Raw genomic sequence first — 14424 nt, 5'->3', positions numbered from 1 at the left:
GCAGAGATGGGGGTGTCCATCAATGCCACCTCCCGGCCTGCCAACCCAATTCCTAAAACACTCAGCCTCCCCCACCCTACCCCAGCTATAGCCTGATCCAAACCCCCATCCCTGACACCTGCCCTGCCTCTAAGACCCCTCCTATCCAAGCTCCCATGGCAGCCCTCGGCGGGGGATGTCCTGAAGCCCAGCTTCTATCAGCCACCCTCTGGAATGGGCCCTGCTTCCTCCAGCCTGCTCTGAACACAGCAGGAGCTTAGTAAGAGCGGCTGGTATGAAACAAGGTCCTCCTGGGAGCCAAGGCACTGGGTGCCAGTCCAGGCCCCTGACACAGAGTTGGCGGGGAGAAAGGGTCCCAGGGCTAGGCAGGCTGGGGGACCTGGCATAGTCCCTCTGCCCGGCTCTCAGTGACAAGGACCATCTCTAGAACCAGACTCAGGAAATGCCCCCACCCCAACCACTGACCACTGTTCCTCCCTGAAGACCTGCTGGCCACGTGGGATCTCATGGCAACCAGTACTTGAATGCTGGCCACTTACCAAGGACAGGGGCTGGGGGCTGGGTTTTAACTAGGCTGCTCCAACTATCTGACTCCCAACATAGTCAGGGGGCTACTAAGGGAGCTTTCAGAGGGGCACTACCGGCCTTTGAGTGGTCAGTGTAGGGAGCCAGGCCCAGAGGGGCTCCTGTCCCCCTGTGGCTTCCACTAAGGGAGTGTGGGGAGGCGGACTGTGGACGCAATCGGTTACCCCTGGGAACCTGGTCTCTCTCGCGCTCTGCAAAGTACAGCAGCCATCCAGGGACGCCATGAGAAGATGGCACATGGACATGAAGAACTCCACTGATGCTGGCCTCAGACTGCCGGGGGTGGGGAGGCAGGCCGCAGGCGGCAGATGAGCGAGACCACGGCCCTGCAGGGAATCAGGGGCTCCACAAGAAAATCTAAAGAGAAACCTCAAACGTGGTCAGATGGACCAGGCCAGGCCGGCAGAAGAGAAGGCCAGTCTTCCTGGCAGTGGAACCTCTGCAAACCTGGACTGGGCTCCTACAGGGCAGGGGAGGCACTAGTGGGTCAGAGCTCCTGCAGGGACCAGATGGGGTGGGGCTTCTGCCGGAAGACCCATAGCAGCCCCACCACTGCTTTGACCAAGTGGCCCAACAAGGCAGAATGCCGGACACCTAATTTGGCAAGGCCCTCTCCCCTGTAAGGTCAAACGGCACCACAGGGGCCAGCTCTCACAGTCAGGCCACCACCACCCTGAGAGCCTGGCGGCTCTGGGAACCAGTGTAGCCACACACGCGGAGAGGCTTGAATGTCTTTCCCTCACCTGTGACATGGGACATGATTTCTAGGCTGAGAGCCCTAGGTACACCAGCAGGTGTGGCTTGGGACGCCCCTCAACACACAGTGGCAGCAGAAACACAGGTGCGAAATGCAACCCCCTCCCCGCAACTGTTCAAACTGAGAACTAAAGAAAGCGCTAGTGGGGGGAAAAACAAAACAAAACAATAAAGATTACATTAAAATTGTAAAGAAGTGCTGGAAGGTAGTGCAGAGTCATAAACCTATCCTCAAGAGCAGGCAGGTACCCTAGATTTTCCACACGCATTCTGTTCTTGAAGTAGGAGAAATGGGGTATGGGGGTTTCCGGGCAGAGGAGACAGACAGGCTGCCCAAGGGGGCCTGGGGCAGGGGCCGAGGCAGGACACGGATGGGGCCAGGAGACGGGGCTTCTGAGGGGAGCGGAGGGCAAAGGGTGGGCAAGGGTGGTCAGGAGCCACTCCAGCCAAGGAGCTCAGGGCAGCAAGGCACCCTCCACTCCAGAACTGGCACTGTGGGCTCAGGGTCAGATCCCTGCCCTAGCTCATCTGAGCAAGGTGTCACACTACCCTCACCGAGACTGGAGGTTTCCCATCCAGAAATGGGGGAGTGTGCTTGCACACGCCAGTCTGTTTCCCCCAAGGCTGTGGGACAGGGGCCCATGCCCAGAGTGTGGATTCCACGAACTCCAGGAGCAAAGGCCTCTGTGGGCCACGGGACGGGGTTACCTCTGCTCTCCCCAACTGAGCCTGGTTTCCCTGTCCCTCCCACATGGGGGTGAGGGCGGCTGCCATTGGGTACACCCAGATATTCATTTAGAAGTGAGTCTGGGCCCTGGCTGGATAGCTCAGCTGGTTGAAGCATCATCCCAATACACCAAGGTTGTGGGTTCTCTGGTCAGGGCACATATAAGAAGCAAACAATGAGTGCATAAATAAGTGGAACAAAAACTAGATGTTTCTCTCTCTCTCTCAAATCAATAATTTTTTTTAAAAACTGGGTCTGGGAGCCATGGAGGGGACACATGCTTTCTACTAGGGTGCACGGTGGGGCAGCACCGGCTATCTCTGTGCTCAGAGAACTCTGGGAAGAAGAGCAGCAGAGAGGGTACTGGAGTGGGGGCCACTGGAGGGATCACAGGGGAGGGTCACTGAGGGGGAGTCACAGGAAAGGGACATGGGTAGAGCCCTCACCCAGCCCCACGGCCCTGCGGCCCTGAACAGCCACTTCCCGCATCGCAGTCTGTTTTCACCATCAGCACTCTGGGAGAGCACCAAGGCCACGGGCCAGCCCCATTCCCTCTCCAGCCCCTAGGCTTCCTCTGCACCCCCAGGTGATGTCATCGAAGTCTGACTCCCTGCCCCCACACGGTTCCCCCACAGTCCTGTAAAAGTGGGGGGAGAGTGACGGCGGGGGGGGGCGGCGGAGGGGCGACTGACAGGACACAGCAGGCCCCAGGAGCCCACTACAGGAGCCCACACAGTGGGCAGAAGCAGCAGAGGCTGGCCGAGCAGGGCAGCGGCCAGCCCCACAGGGGGAGAGCCAGCAGCCTGGCTGGACAGCACCCTGAGAGTTCCCAGGCCAAGCAGAGTCCACCCTCTGAGCCAGGTGGACCCTCCCAGGTCCCTGCGAACCCTGAGCCAGCAACTTCCAGGGAGGCCAAGGCTGGAGAGATCCAGCCAGCTAGGGTCAGGGGAAGGGATGACCTGGGAACAGGCATATACCTGTAACAGCATAAGATGTGTGTCACCTCCCTAGGCATCAGGGATAGGATGGGAGGGGCCCCAGAGCCTGCAGTACTGAATATAAACCCCATAGAGATGGGGACTCTCATTTCCAGCCCATCCCTTCGGCTGTCCCCTCTCCTACTCCCAGACAGGCACGTGTACTGGAGGGGAAGGGAAGGTCCCTGGTCTACCCTACATGCCGGGGCCCTCCTTCTCCCCCTCGTCAGTCACTGAGGATCCCAGCCTGTCCCCATGCCGGGGTAGTCCCAGCTCCCCCTGCCTTTCAGATCAGACATTCTCAAGGGGAGGGCCAGTAGCCTTCTCTGGGCTTGCATCCTTATCTTCAGGGTCCGGGTACCCAATGGCACATCCCCGTGCCTCTGGTTCTGGTCTTTCTTGTTCCACGCAGAGCAGGGTGTGGGAAGGCAGGGGGAGATCCCTCTCCCACCACCAAGCTGGAGGTGCGCAGCAGAAGGTACTGAGGGCCCCCTCCCCATGGACAAAGGCAGCTCCCCCCACCTTCCCCATACAAGGGCTCTGCCCCTGCTCCCATCCCAGGCCTTGCAGGGAAGGCAGGGAGGGACGGGAGAGGGGAGAAGAAAGGGAGGGAAGGAGTCCCAGGGCCCCACCAGGAAGAGTAGGAAGGAAGTTTGAGTGACAGCGGGTCTGCAGTGCTCCCTGGATGGCTCCAAGGGCAGTCCCTTTCAGAGCTGAGGAAACAAAGCCCCCAGACAAGCCAGGAAGCAGTCCAGAACTGCCTAAGTTTCTTCCTCTGCCAAGGAGGGGAGTGGCCTGGGTGCCTGCTCCCCAGTCTAGAGTTCCCCGGTCCAGATGCCGGGCGAGGTCTGGGGGCCTGCTGGAGCCCCCAAGGAAACATCTGCACATTCCAGACACATGTGGTCAGTGGCGGGGGTGAGTGCCAGGCCCCAGCCCAGCACCCCCACCCCAGTGCTGGCCTACGCAGTGGATACTGGGCTTGAGGGGAATGGGCTCCAGAGGGGCCGCCTGCGCATTATGTAACCTGCTCCTCCCCAGCCAGCAGCTGCCTCCTCCCTCTGGCAGGACAGAACAGCACAGTGGGCAGCGGGGGAAGGCACCCTGCTCCCCATCCAGGGCACGAGGCCGAGGCTCCTCCCTCCAACCCGAGCCCTCAGGGCTCCTGGAATGAGAGCCTCGGTGGGCCCTGCTAAGCCAGCTGTCCTCTCCCCGAAGGCCCCACGGACTCTGGGGAGAAACGGGTTCTTCTCAGCCCAGCAACGGGAACGCCAAACAAGGTCCCTGGAAGCCGGGGCCAGACCGAAGGGAAGAAAGGCCACGGTGCTGGTCCTGGGCCTCTTGTGGGACCCCTGTCCACACCGCCCAGCCCTCAGGCCAGGCAGTGCCGCCCACATGCCACCCTGACACCCCACTATCGGCTCCTCTCAGCACGGGGGTCAGGCATCCAGGAGCCCAAAGCCTGCGCCAGTTTGAGTCTAATAACCTCATTCTGTTTTCATTCCCTTCTATTTATGGAGAGTAAGGCTGGCTTCCAGGGCCGGAAATGATGACGTTTAAATTAATGAATTCAAGTTTAGGGGAGAGAGCTGAATTGAAGAAAAACATTTGGAGAGGATGAACTGGGGCGGGGCACGGGGGTTGGTGGCGAGCAGGGGCAGGCCCACCAGAGAAAAGGAGCAGGGAGGGCCCATCAGACTCACCCCGGCTCTCTGGCCAGGCTCCCATCCCCACCTGGGTCTGACCCAGCGTCCAGGGAATCAGCAAGGGGGGCGGGGGAATGTCTCGGCCTCGAAGACTAGAGGGAAAGGCCTGTGAGAGAATCCTCCCCAGCCTCCCAGCCCCGTGGCACTGGATCAACAGGCAGTGACCATTTCACAGGTTTTTGTGGGGTTCCCTCAAGGAGCTTCGTCATCCGGTACTGAACCGTCACCAGGATGAGGCATGGGCATCTGGTGTAGCGACACTGACTGCCTGGGGTCACCCTGGGCCCACAGGCAGAGGGAGGGAGGGGAGCCTCAGGCAGGAGGTTAAGGTGTGGGGTACCCTCTGCAGAGCCCAGCCCCGAGGAGGAGTGTCTGGAAATGAGCCACCGTCGGGGCATTAACAGACCAGCGTGGGGGGGCCAGAGGCTGGGAAAGAGGGGGCCTGTCCAGGAGAGGGGCCCAGCTCACCCGTCCACCTGAAGCTGGAGAGTTGGGACCTCCCTTCCAGGATAAGGGGAGAAAAAAGCCAGCACCTGGGGGCCCCCCAGGCACTTCACTCAACTGGTCCATCCCTCTGCGCTCGGGCCTGTCAGCTAAGCAGAACAGGGTGCACACTATCTCCTTACAGGTGGGAATGCTGAGGCTCAGGAAGGCCACACCCCTTGCCCCACCATCACCTCCTCAGGAACTGAAGAGTGAAGGAGAAAGGCAGGCAGACCTCTCCCCACCCTGGCCAGGGGGCCAGCACAGGGCCTCTGGCTTTCCGGCAATCCCATGGTCCACTCTGCTGCTGGGCACAGCCAATGGCATGACGCGGCCTGATGCCAGGGCCACAGAGCAGTTTGGGGGCACAGAACCCTGAGCCCTGGCCCTCGTGCCCCACCTCAGCTGGAGAGAAAAGCCAGCTCTGCTTTTCCTCGGCAAAGCCCTTTCCAGGGCAGCCCCACAGGATTACAGGAGGGGGCTCCACACACGCCGGGCAGGGGGGCTGCCAGCATCGGGAGCACCACACTTCGCCAGGCTGGGCCCACAGTCTCCTCGCAGAGAGAAAGAGCTCTGCCCACCTTGGCCCCCAAATGCAGCCCCCTCCCTGGTCTCAGCAGCTGGGCACCTCCAGGCCCCTTGACAGCGACGGCTGCCAGGCAATAAAGAATGAGGTGTTCCAGGGAAAAAGGACGTGAGCCGCATTTTCCAGCCACCTTTCTCTCGGCAGTGCCCCTGCTGCCTCCGCCAGCCGGAGACGCAGACACCCGGCACACGGGGCCAGGCCCCAGTGCCCCCACGCCTAGACATCGCACCACCCTGGACGGTGGCAGAAGAAACGGGATGTTTTTGTTCCACGGTGCTTGGCGGGCTGGGCCCACTGGGTTCTCACTGCTGGCACTGGCCACCACACAATGTTCCAGAAAGGAAAATGTCCATCTCCATCCAAAATGGTTTCTTTACTGGAAACCAAACTGCAGCCAGGGTCTCCACACTCCCAGCCCACCTGGCATGGGGCAGCTGGGAGGGGTGGAGGGTGGGACCGCATCTGGCAGTACCCACTAGTCCCCCCAGCTGTCACATGCTAGTGGTTCCAAGGCACAGCCTTGGAAGGCAGGACAAGAAGGTCCCAATAAAGTCTACCAGGAGATGTCCTGGCCCTGACCACACGTGGGGGCGGGTGGGGGGACTGCAGGCTTAGCCCGCAGGAAACGAGGAAAGGAAAACTGTGTCTGGGGAAGGGGGCGGCCAGACACACCTTCTCCAGAAGCACCTCATCAGTTAGCTCCCCCAGTGAAAGCACAAGGGTGTGGGTGTGACAGCCGAGGTGGCAGCAGGGACACTGTGCCAGGGGGACACTGAGCAGCTTACAGGCGGGCAGGTTCCAAGGCCACCAAATCATCAAAACAAGGTACACTCAGGAGTTCATAGCACTCCGTTCACGCGTGCTAACTTCACTGTGTTACATATCTCCATCTGAGTCCATCAAAAAGAAAGGCTTAGAGAACACAGACCAAAAAAAAGAAAAAGAAAAAGAAAAGAAAAGAAAAGCCAAAAAAAAGAAAAGAGAAAAAGAAAACAAAAGCTTAGCCCTGGCCGGTGTGGCTCCATTGCCTGCAGCATCATCCCATTCGCGGAAAGGTCTCGGGTTTAATTCCCAGTCAGGGCACAGGCCTAGGTTGCAGGTTTGATCCCACCTGGGGAGCGTATGAGAGGCAACCAATCAATGCCTCTCTTTCTCAATCTCTCCCCACCCACGCCCCCAAAAGCAATGAAAGATGTTCTCAGGTAAAGATTAACAACAACAACAAAAACTAAACTAAAAAACAAAGGCTTAAAACTGAAATATAAACACAAGAGGAGTATGCCAGGCCTGGGTGTGATGAATCCCAATAGCTGTGTGGCCCTGAGTTGCAGGCAGCTCTGGGGTCAGACCAAGCTTCTGGACACAGGTCCCCAGCCTGGGCGCTGAGGGGTGCACAGGAGCCTGCCTGCTCAGGCTCATCTGCGTTTCTCCCACCCACTTTGCCATTTGGTCTGAGCAAGAGAGTCCCGGGCACACGCACATCAGCTCCAGGGCCCTTCTACTCATGCTTTTGAGCACTGTGCTCTGCAGCAGGACAGGTTCCGGGGGCCCATCTCCTGCTGGCCAGTGCTTGGGGACACAGTAATGGGCTCTGAGAACATGGAAAGGAGGGATAGAGGGGGCCGCTTTGGCAACAGTTAGAGTCATTGGGACCACCAGCAACTGAGCCCCGTGGAGGTACCGCATGCTCTTACTTCTGAGGCCCTGCAACCCCGTGAGATTGTATCCACTCATGGCGCCCGGCCATTTTGCAGGTGAGGAAACTGAAGCTCAGAGATGCTGAGCGACTCGGGCAAGGTCACACAGGAAATGTAGGAGTTGGGATGTGAACCAGCTCTGACCCAGGGCCTGAATCCCCTACTCCTGGGCTCCCATGTCTCCCTCCTAAAATCAAGCCAGCCAGTGGAAAGGACTAGAACAGGAACGGCCAAGGGAGGTCCATGTGGGAAGGGCTGGGCCAAGCAAGGAGTTGGGGCCTAAGCCCAGAGCCCACCCGGTCCCACTCAGGGACACCGCCACCGCCACCTCTCTATGACTGATGAGCCAGGTTGCTGGTGCTGTACCCCAGGCCCCCGCATGTAGTTGTGGGGATATACTCCAAAGTGTGCCGATGACATCACCTCTCTGCCACAATACTCCAGCCATGTGACCCCAGGAAGCGACTCAACCTCCAGGAGACTAATGTCCTGTATGTAAAATGGGACCAAGAATGGTTCCGCCTCCACAGCACTGTGTGAGGCACCGGGAGATAAAGGTCAGGAAGGGCCTGTACGGAGCATGGCGCTTGGCGACCTCAGTGGGGGAGAATGAGGCAATAGTGGGGTGGGGCCACTGGCCTGGGCATTTTCTTCCGAGACTTGTTTAATTCAGACATAACTCACATACTATAAAGTTCACCCTTCTAAAGTATCTAATCCGGTGCTTTAGTATATTCTCAAGGTTCTACAACCATCGCCACTATCTAATTCCAGAACATTTTCATCACCCCAAACAGAAAAACCACACTCCTCGTCCATCGCCCCCACTCCCACCCCCACCCTAGCCGTGAACAACACTAGTCGGCTCTCTGCTTCCACGGACTCGTCTGTTCCAGACACTTCACATCAGTGGAATCATTCCATCTGCGACCTTTCGTGTCTGGCTTCTTTCTCTGAGCATCAGGTTTTTAAGACTCATCCATGATTACAGTGCATCAGTATTCCATCCCTTTTTATAGCTGAGTAATATTCTACTGTATGAGTGGACTGCCTTCTGTTCATCCATTCATCATTCATCTGCTGATAGATATTTGAGTTGTTTCCACCTCTGGCTACTGTGAACGGTGCTGCTATAAACATTTGTATAAAGGTTTCTGTATGGGTGTATGTTTCATTCCCCTTGAGGAGTTGCCCAGAAGAAAAACTGCTAGGTCCTATGGTAGCTCTATGTTTTTGGTTTTGTTTTTTTAAGATTTTATTTATTTTTAGAGAGAAGGAAAAGGAGGGAGAAAGAGAGGGTGAGAAACATCCCAACATGTGGTTGACTGTCACATACACCCCCCATTGGGGACCCAGCCCGTAACCTGGGCATGTGCTCTGACTGGGAATTGAACCCGTGACCCTTTGGTTTGTAGGCTGGCACTCAATCCACTGAGCCACACCAGCCGGGACTGGTAGTTCTATGTTAACTCTCCTGAGCAACTGCATTGACTGTTTCCGAAGGGCTGTGCCATTCTACACCCCCACCAACAGTGGGGGAAGTTCCAGTTTCTCCGCATCCTCACCAATACTCCTTGTTATCTGTCTTTTTGGTGTTAATGATCCCACTGTGAATCTCACTGAGGTCTGATTTGCGTTTCCCTGAAAGCTAGCCATTGGGCATCTATTCAGGCACTGATTGGTCATTTGTGTATCTTTTTTGCCTAATAATCTTTTGCCTATTTTTAATTGGGTCATTTGTCATTTTTGCATTAAGTCAGAAGGGTGTTTTATACAGGGTCCAGCACAAATAATGCCCCTTTTTTATAACAAAAATCTTTTATTACAAAATCACAAGCACCGAATTCTGTAACATAACAATATCACTCTCAAGCACACCATATGACATTTTAGGTGAAATGTTCAAATTAAAACTATAAATTATTACACCCATTTATTCCCCTACCAACCACACTCAAGCAGGCATTACTTCTGCCGGCCCTTGTATATTCTGGCGGCAAGTCCCTCATCAGACAGGTGATTTGCACATGGTTTCCACCCCATGGCCCCGTTCAGGGGACCACATACAGAGGCATATGTGCCCTCCTGTCCACAGTTCTGGCAAATTTGCACTCTCTCATCAAGAAACTAACATTCCACATACATTCAGAGTCTGATTTCCCAAGTGCCAGCTGCCGTGTGCAGTGCAGGGAATGTGAGGAGGGACCAGCAGAGTATGCAGGACACACAGGTCCTCCCAGTACCTGCTGTCTCCACATAGTAGCCAGTGCTCTTCCCAGAAGATGCCAAGAATGCCGCTCCCCTCCTGGGTGCCACCCTACCTGCTCTCTCACTCCCCACCCCTTCATCTGTGACTGCCAAGCTGTCCCCTCTGTCTGGGACACTCTCGCCCATCCTTGGATGACCCCTGTGCAAACACTGAATCTTAACTTCTATGTCACTTATACTGGGGGTCCTTCTAGGCAGCCCCTCCAAAGTGGTCCCCTCCTCATCGCCAGTGTCTTTGGTTCAACACTGGCTCCCTCATAACTGAGCCTCACAAAGGCGGCCCTGGAAGACCCGTAGCACAGGGCTGGCACATAGCAGTCATGCCCTCCGTATGCCCGGGGCCAGCCCTTAAGGCAACACCACACATGGCACCTGCAGTCCAACATGCTACACACACATTAGGCGCGGAACAAGTCTGGGGCTTTGCTCACTTCCCACACATGCACATCCTGTGCAGACACCAGGGGCTGAGCCTCCCCCACAGTCTCCTGATATTTAGTGCCACAGGCGAGGAATTGTGAGGCCCTGAGTGCTCCCAGCCAACAGAGACCCTAAGGTCCCCAAGTATTTTAATCAGCGAACCAAGTCCTTGTTGAGTCTCCGTTCCTAGCTTAGTCCCAGATGTGAAACACGCACAAGACAGCACACGAAACCTAGTGTGGGTCCGGGCCAAAGTGAGCAGCACACAACACCTGAGAGATGTTCGGCCAAAATCACCCGTACCTGAAACTAATTGGTCAGGAGACCACACCTAGAGCCACATCGCTGCCACAGCTAGAAGCGTCTGTGGTAGTGAACACTCTCTCTTCGTGTTCTCCTTTCCGACATAGTAACTGCTGGCCGCAAGCGGCTCCAGAGCACTTAAAATGTGACTCGCCACACAGTGCAGCTCTGGACCCAACTATCAGTCTATGGGAAACCGAGGGCGGAGGGATACAGCGGCTGAGCCATCAAGGTGGCACAGACACCAGGCACCGCGGAGGCCGGTCTCAACAAACTGCACAAGGAAAAAATAAATGAAGGCGAAGCCTATACATCAACAGAGTCTGCACTGTGTGGACCTTATCTGGATCCTAATTCTAGTTAGTAAAACAAACTGAGACAGCCAAAAGTTTGAACACACTGGCCCTGTAATGGGGTCAGGGAATCACTCACTGTCGTGGGTACGATCATGGTGGTGCCACAATGCTTACAGATCAAAGAGTCGGGTGCCAGACTTTGTTTTAAAAAAGGGGGGGGGGGCAGGACAAGCCACAGGGCAGTGAGTCCACGAGGTTCAGCAGGCTATTCTTCTCCTATATACCTTCAAATTCTCCATGAACAAAGCTTTAAAAGTGGAGCAGCAGCATTTTGCTGACATCACCGTTTTCAGGCTGCCACCTCCAGGCAGTATGGGTTAACCCAAGAAAGGCTGGGGCCTGGGAGCCCCAGGAGCTGAGAGTACCACACAGGCCAGACTCCCATGCAGGTCTAGCCCTGACTGTCCTGCCACATCTCAGGCTGGCCAAGGAGTCTCAAATAGAGGGGTGGCTGCAAGACACTGGTAACAGAGGCACCAAGCTCATACCTCCCAGAGGAACCTGCTGGGTCCCCTGCACACGCATCCTCTCGCCCGAAGGCCCCCTGGCTACTCCAAGCTCGGCCCTTCTCTCTTGGAGAAGACTCACCTATTTCTCTCTCCTTGAGGTGGGGGTAGAAGGGTTGATAGGTAGAATGGCTGGGGCAGCCCACAGAGTACAGATGGGGAACCAGCGGGAGCCTTACCATCTGCACCCTTACCATCTGCACCCTTACCATCTGCACCCAAGGGCCCAATTCCCCCTGGGTCCTCGCCCTCAGCCTCTGGAAATCTCACAGAAGCAGCTTGGGGATGTAGAGAAGAACATGAAGTCTCCTCTATTCCCCATCCACCTACTTCCCAGGGTCCTGTCACACACTCAGAGGGGCCAACAATCCTGCCAACTCAGGCTGGTCCAGGCTGCCAGCTCCCAACACCTCCAAAACCAAAAGCAGAGTCTAAAGGGTCACAGGCAAGGCAACAGCCCTGGGCTCCATCATTGTCTTCGAGAGCCTCCTGGGCATGTGCCCTGATGCAGTCTGGACCCACCAGCATCGCTTATTCCCTGGACAGATCCCAGAGGCCAGCTCAGATGAGTCAGCAGGAGCCAGGCCAGATCCCCAGCAACTCCCAGCCCACCAGGGATGAAGGTAATCTCACCCACAGCATCAAGAACAGTGGGTAGCAGGGATCAATGCAACTACATTGAGCACTGGTGGCAGGCAGGTGGCTCATCTCCATAGAGACAGCAAAGGCAGCAAACGCTTTAGTGGTCGTGGAACAAGATGACAGGCCCCCATGCCTCCTGGCTGGCCCTGGAGAACCTACCCCCAAGTCCACCTGGCAAAGCCCCAAGAACAGCTAGACCATTCAGGAGAAGCACACACCCCTACTTCCCACACACTCCACAACATCCAACCACAGCCCCCCCATTAAAGGTGGCCAAGTGCTGGAGTCACCCAGGGAACAATGTTACAAAACTGAATGCCAGGACCCACCCCTAGATTTAACAACCTGCAGCCAAGGAGAGATGGAGTCCTGCCTTAGGTGCCCGGAAGTGCCCAAGAAATCCAAACAGAGCCATAAGGATGTGGATCAGCAGGCCCTGAGCCTGCTCTCAGCCCCAGGGAAAACTGTCTGCAAATCTTGGTCTCCTGCAAACTTTTCATTCCAACTCTGGATCCTGGGCACCTCACAGTCAAACCCAGCTCTGCCACGTACTGGCTGTTACTTGGTACTTGTGCTTGGACAAACCGAATCACCTACATCTCAGTATTCTCATCTGTAAAATGGTGATCTTCACTGTACCTTCACCTAAGAGGATTAGGGTGAGAGTTAAGCATGATAACCACAATCAGAACTTGGCATAGGACCTCACTCACTCAAGGAAAGCTATCCATAAAGGCTGACTCATTACTACTTCCAAAATGCAAATCTGACAACAGCTTTTTGGCATTTTAAACCCCAGCCACCCACTGTTCCCAGGACAACATCAGAGACTTAGGCAGGACACTTGAGGCCCTTCAGGGCCCCTGCCCACCTCCCACGGTGCCCTCCCTCATACTTTCCCTGCAGCTGCCACACTGGGGATGTACCCTACATCTGCACACAACCAAGTTCAGCCTCCAAGTCTTTGCACACACGGTTCCCTCTTCCCTTTCCTAGACACATCTTCCCACCCATCCTTAAGTTTCAGGTTAATTCTTACACATCCATCAAATCCCTGTCCAGACACCTCTACCGGGAAGCCTTCCCAGCCATCCCACACAGAGCTCTCCACCTCCTCGCTCCCTTTGCGGCTCTCAGGTGCTGGGTATCCGCCAGGCACAATCCTATTAAGTCTCTAATTAGCGTTTAAGTGTTTGCAGACTCCGTTCAGACACCGCCCCAGCCCGCCCCCGCATGCTGCCACAGGCCCCCCATCAGCTCGCGTTTGCAGAGCCCCACCGGGTGGGATGTCTATGTTTTCACAGAAACCGAGATTGTTCTGTTTCCCTCTGGCCCGCGCCAGGCGGGCTGACAGCCGGCTGCTATCCCCGGTTTTCCTTATTTAGTCGGGCCGACCTCACTACACTGGAGCCTCGCCCTGGGAAAGGCCTGGCCAGCACTCCGTTTCCCCTTCTAGAGGCCGGGGACGCGCCCACGCCCTGCGAGGCCCGCCAGGCCGGCGGCGCGCCCGGCCGGGCCTCTCCCAGGAGGGAGCAGCGTGAGGAGGCCTCCAGACGCCCTGCGCCCGGCTAGGCCCGCACTGCCCCACAAGGTCCTCCGCCTGCCTGGCGCCATGGCAACCGCCGGGCCGGCTTTGCGGGGCAGCGAGTTACTCACAGCGCGGTGGCGTCTGCTGGGATGTGCAGCGGGGGCCCCAGCGTCCGCAGTCCGAGGCCGGAGCAATTGACGCGGCAGGCGGCGCCGGGGGCGGGGATGCAGAGGCAAGGCGTGCAGGGCCCACAGCCGCTCCCGGGGTTCCCCGCCAGCGCCCCGAGCCACAGGCCCAGGCCCAGGGCGAGCGCCAGGCGGGCTGGCCGCATCGTCAGGGTAGCGAGCTCATGGCCCTGACCCCGAGCCCGCCCGGCGCTGGCGGCCGCGACTCAGGCGGAGCCCGTGGATGGCATGGCGGGACGGGATCCAGGGGCGGCTGTGGCCTGTCTGCCTGAGCGACGGCCGCTCCTCGCTCCGGCCCGGCCGCGCGCTCAGCCCACCGCCGCCCGCTCGCGCGTTCGCGCTGAAGTGCGGCCCGCCACCGGCTCCTCCTCCGTCCCGCACAGCGAGGCGGGGCGTCATCAGGTCCCGCCCCCTGTGCTAGGGGGCACGGCGTCTCAGGCTCCGCCCTCCGCGCCACGGTGTCCCTCGAAGAGCCGGGCGCGTTGTGGCTCCGCCCTTTGTTCTTGCTGTGTGCCTGCCTTGCAAGGTGGGGTGCGGTAGGCGGGGCGCTTTGAGGCTACGCCCCTCTTCAGCACAAACTTTTCTCCGCGCTAATCTTTGGCGGCGCTCACCTCAGGTCCAGGTCGCATCCGCGCCTCCTAGGGCTCCTCTGGCGCCCCTCGGGACCGAACCCTGGGCAGTCTCCACAGTCCCAACACTGAA

The 14424-nt window shown here is 57.5% G+C and overlaps 1 protein-coding gene across 4 annotated transcripts in view; it reads right to left on the bottom strand.

The window, feature by feature from the left end:
• Window positions 1-14088, bottom strand: part of PKD1 (polycystin 1, transient receptor potential channel interacting) — a 46786-nt gene extending 32698 nt beyond the window's left edge. For all 4 annotated transcript variants that reach the window (XR_006783598.1, XR_006783599.1, XM_045820841.1 and 1 more), the window contains exon 1: window positions 13666-14088. Coding sequence is in view for 2 of the 4 variants with exons in the window: in XM_045820841.1 (XP_045676797.1) it covers window positions 13666-13868 (203 nt within the window). In the remaining 2 variants the exon portion in view is untranslated. The remainder of the gene's footprint in view (window positions 1-13665) is intronic.
• Window positions 14089-14424: the final 336 nt, after the last annotated feature.

The sequence above is a fragment of the Phyllostomus hastatus genome, unplaced genomic scaffold, assembly GCF_019186645.2.
Source record: "Phyllostomus hastatus isolate PE091 unplaced genomic scaffold, TTU_PhHast_1.1 phas_scaffold_442, whole genome shotgun sequence".
Classification (NCBI taxonomy): Eukaryota; Metazoa; Chordata; class Mammalia; order Chiroptera; family Phyllostomidae; genus Phyllostomus; species Phyllostomus hastatus.
The sequence above is the reverse complement of the archived record's forward strand: the minus strand, read 5'-3'. Positions and strand labels throughout refer to the sequence as shown.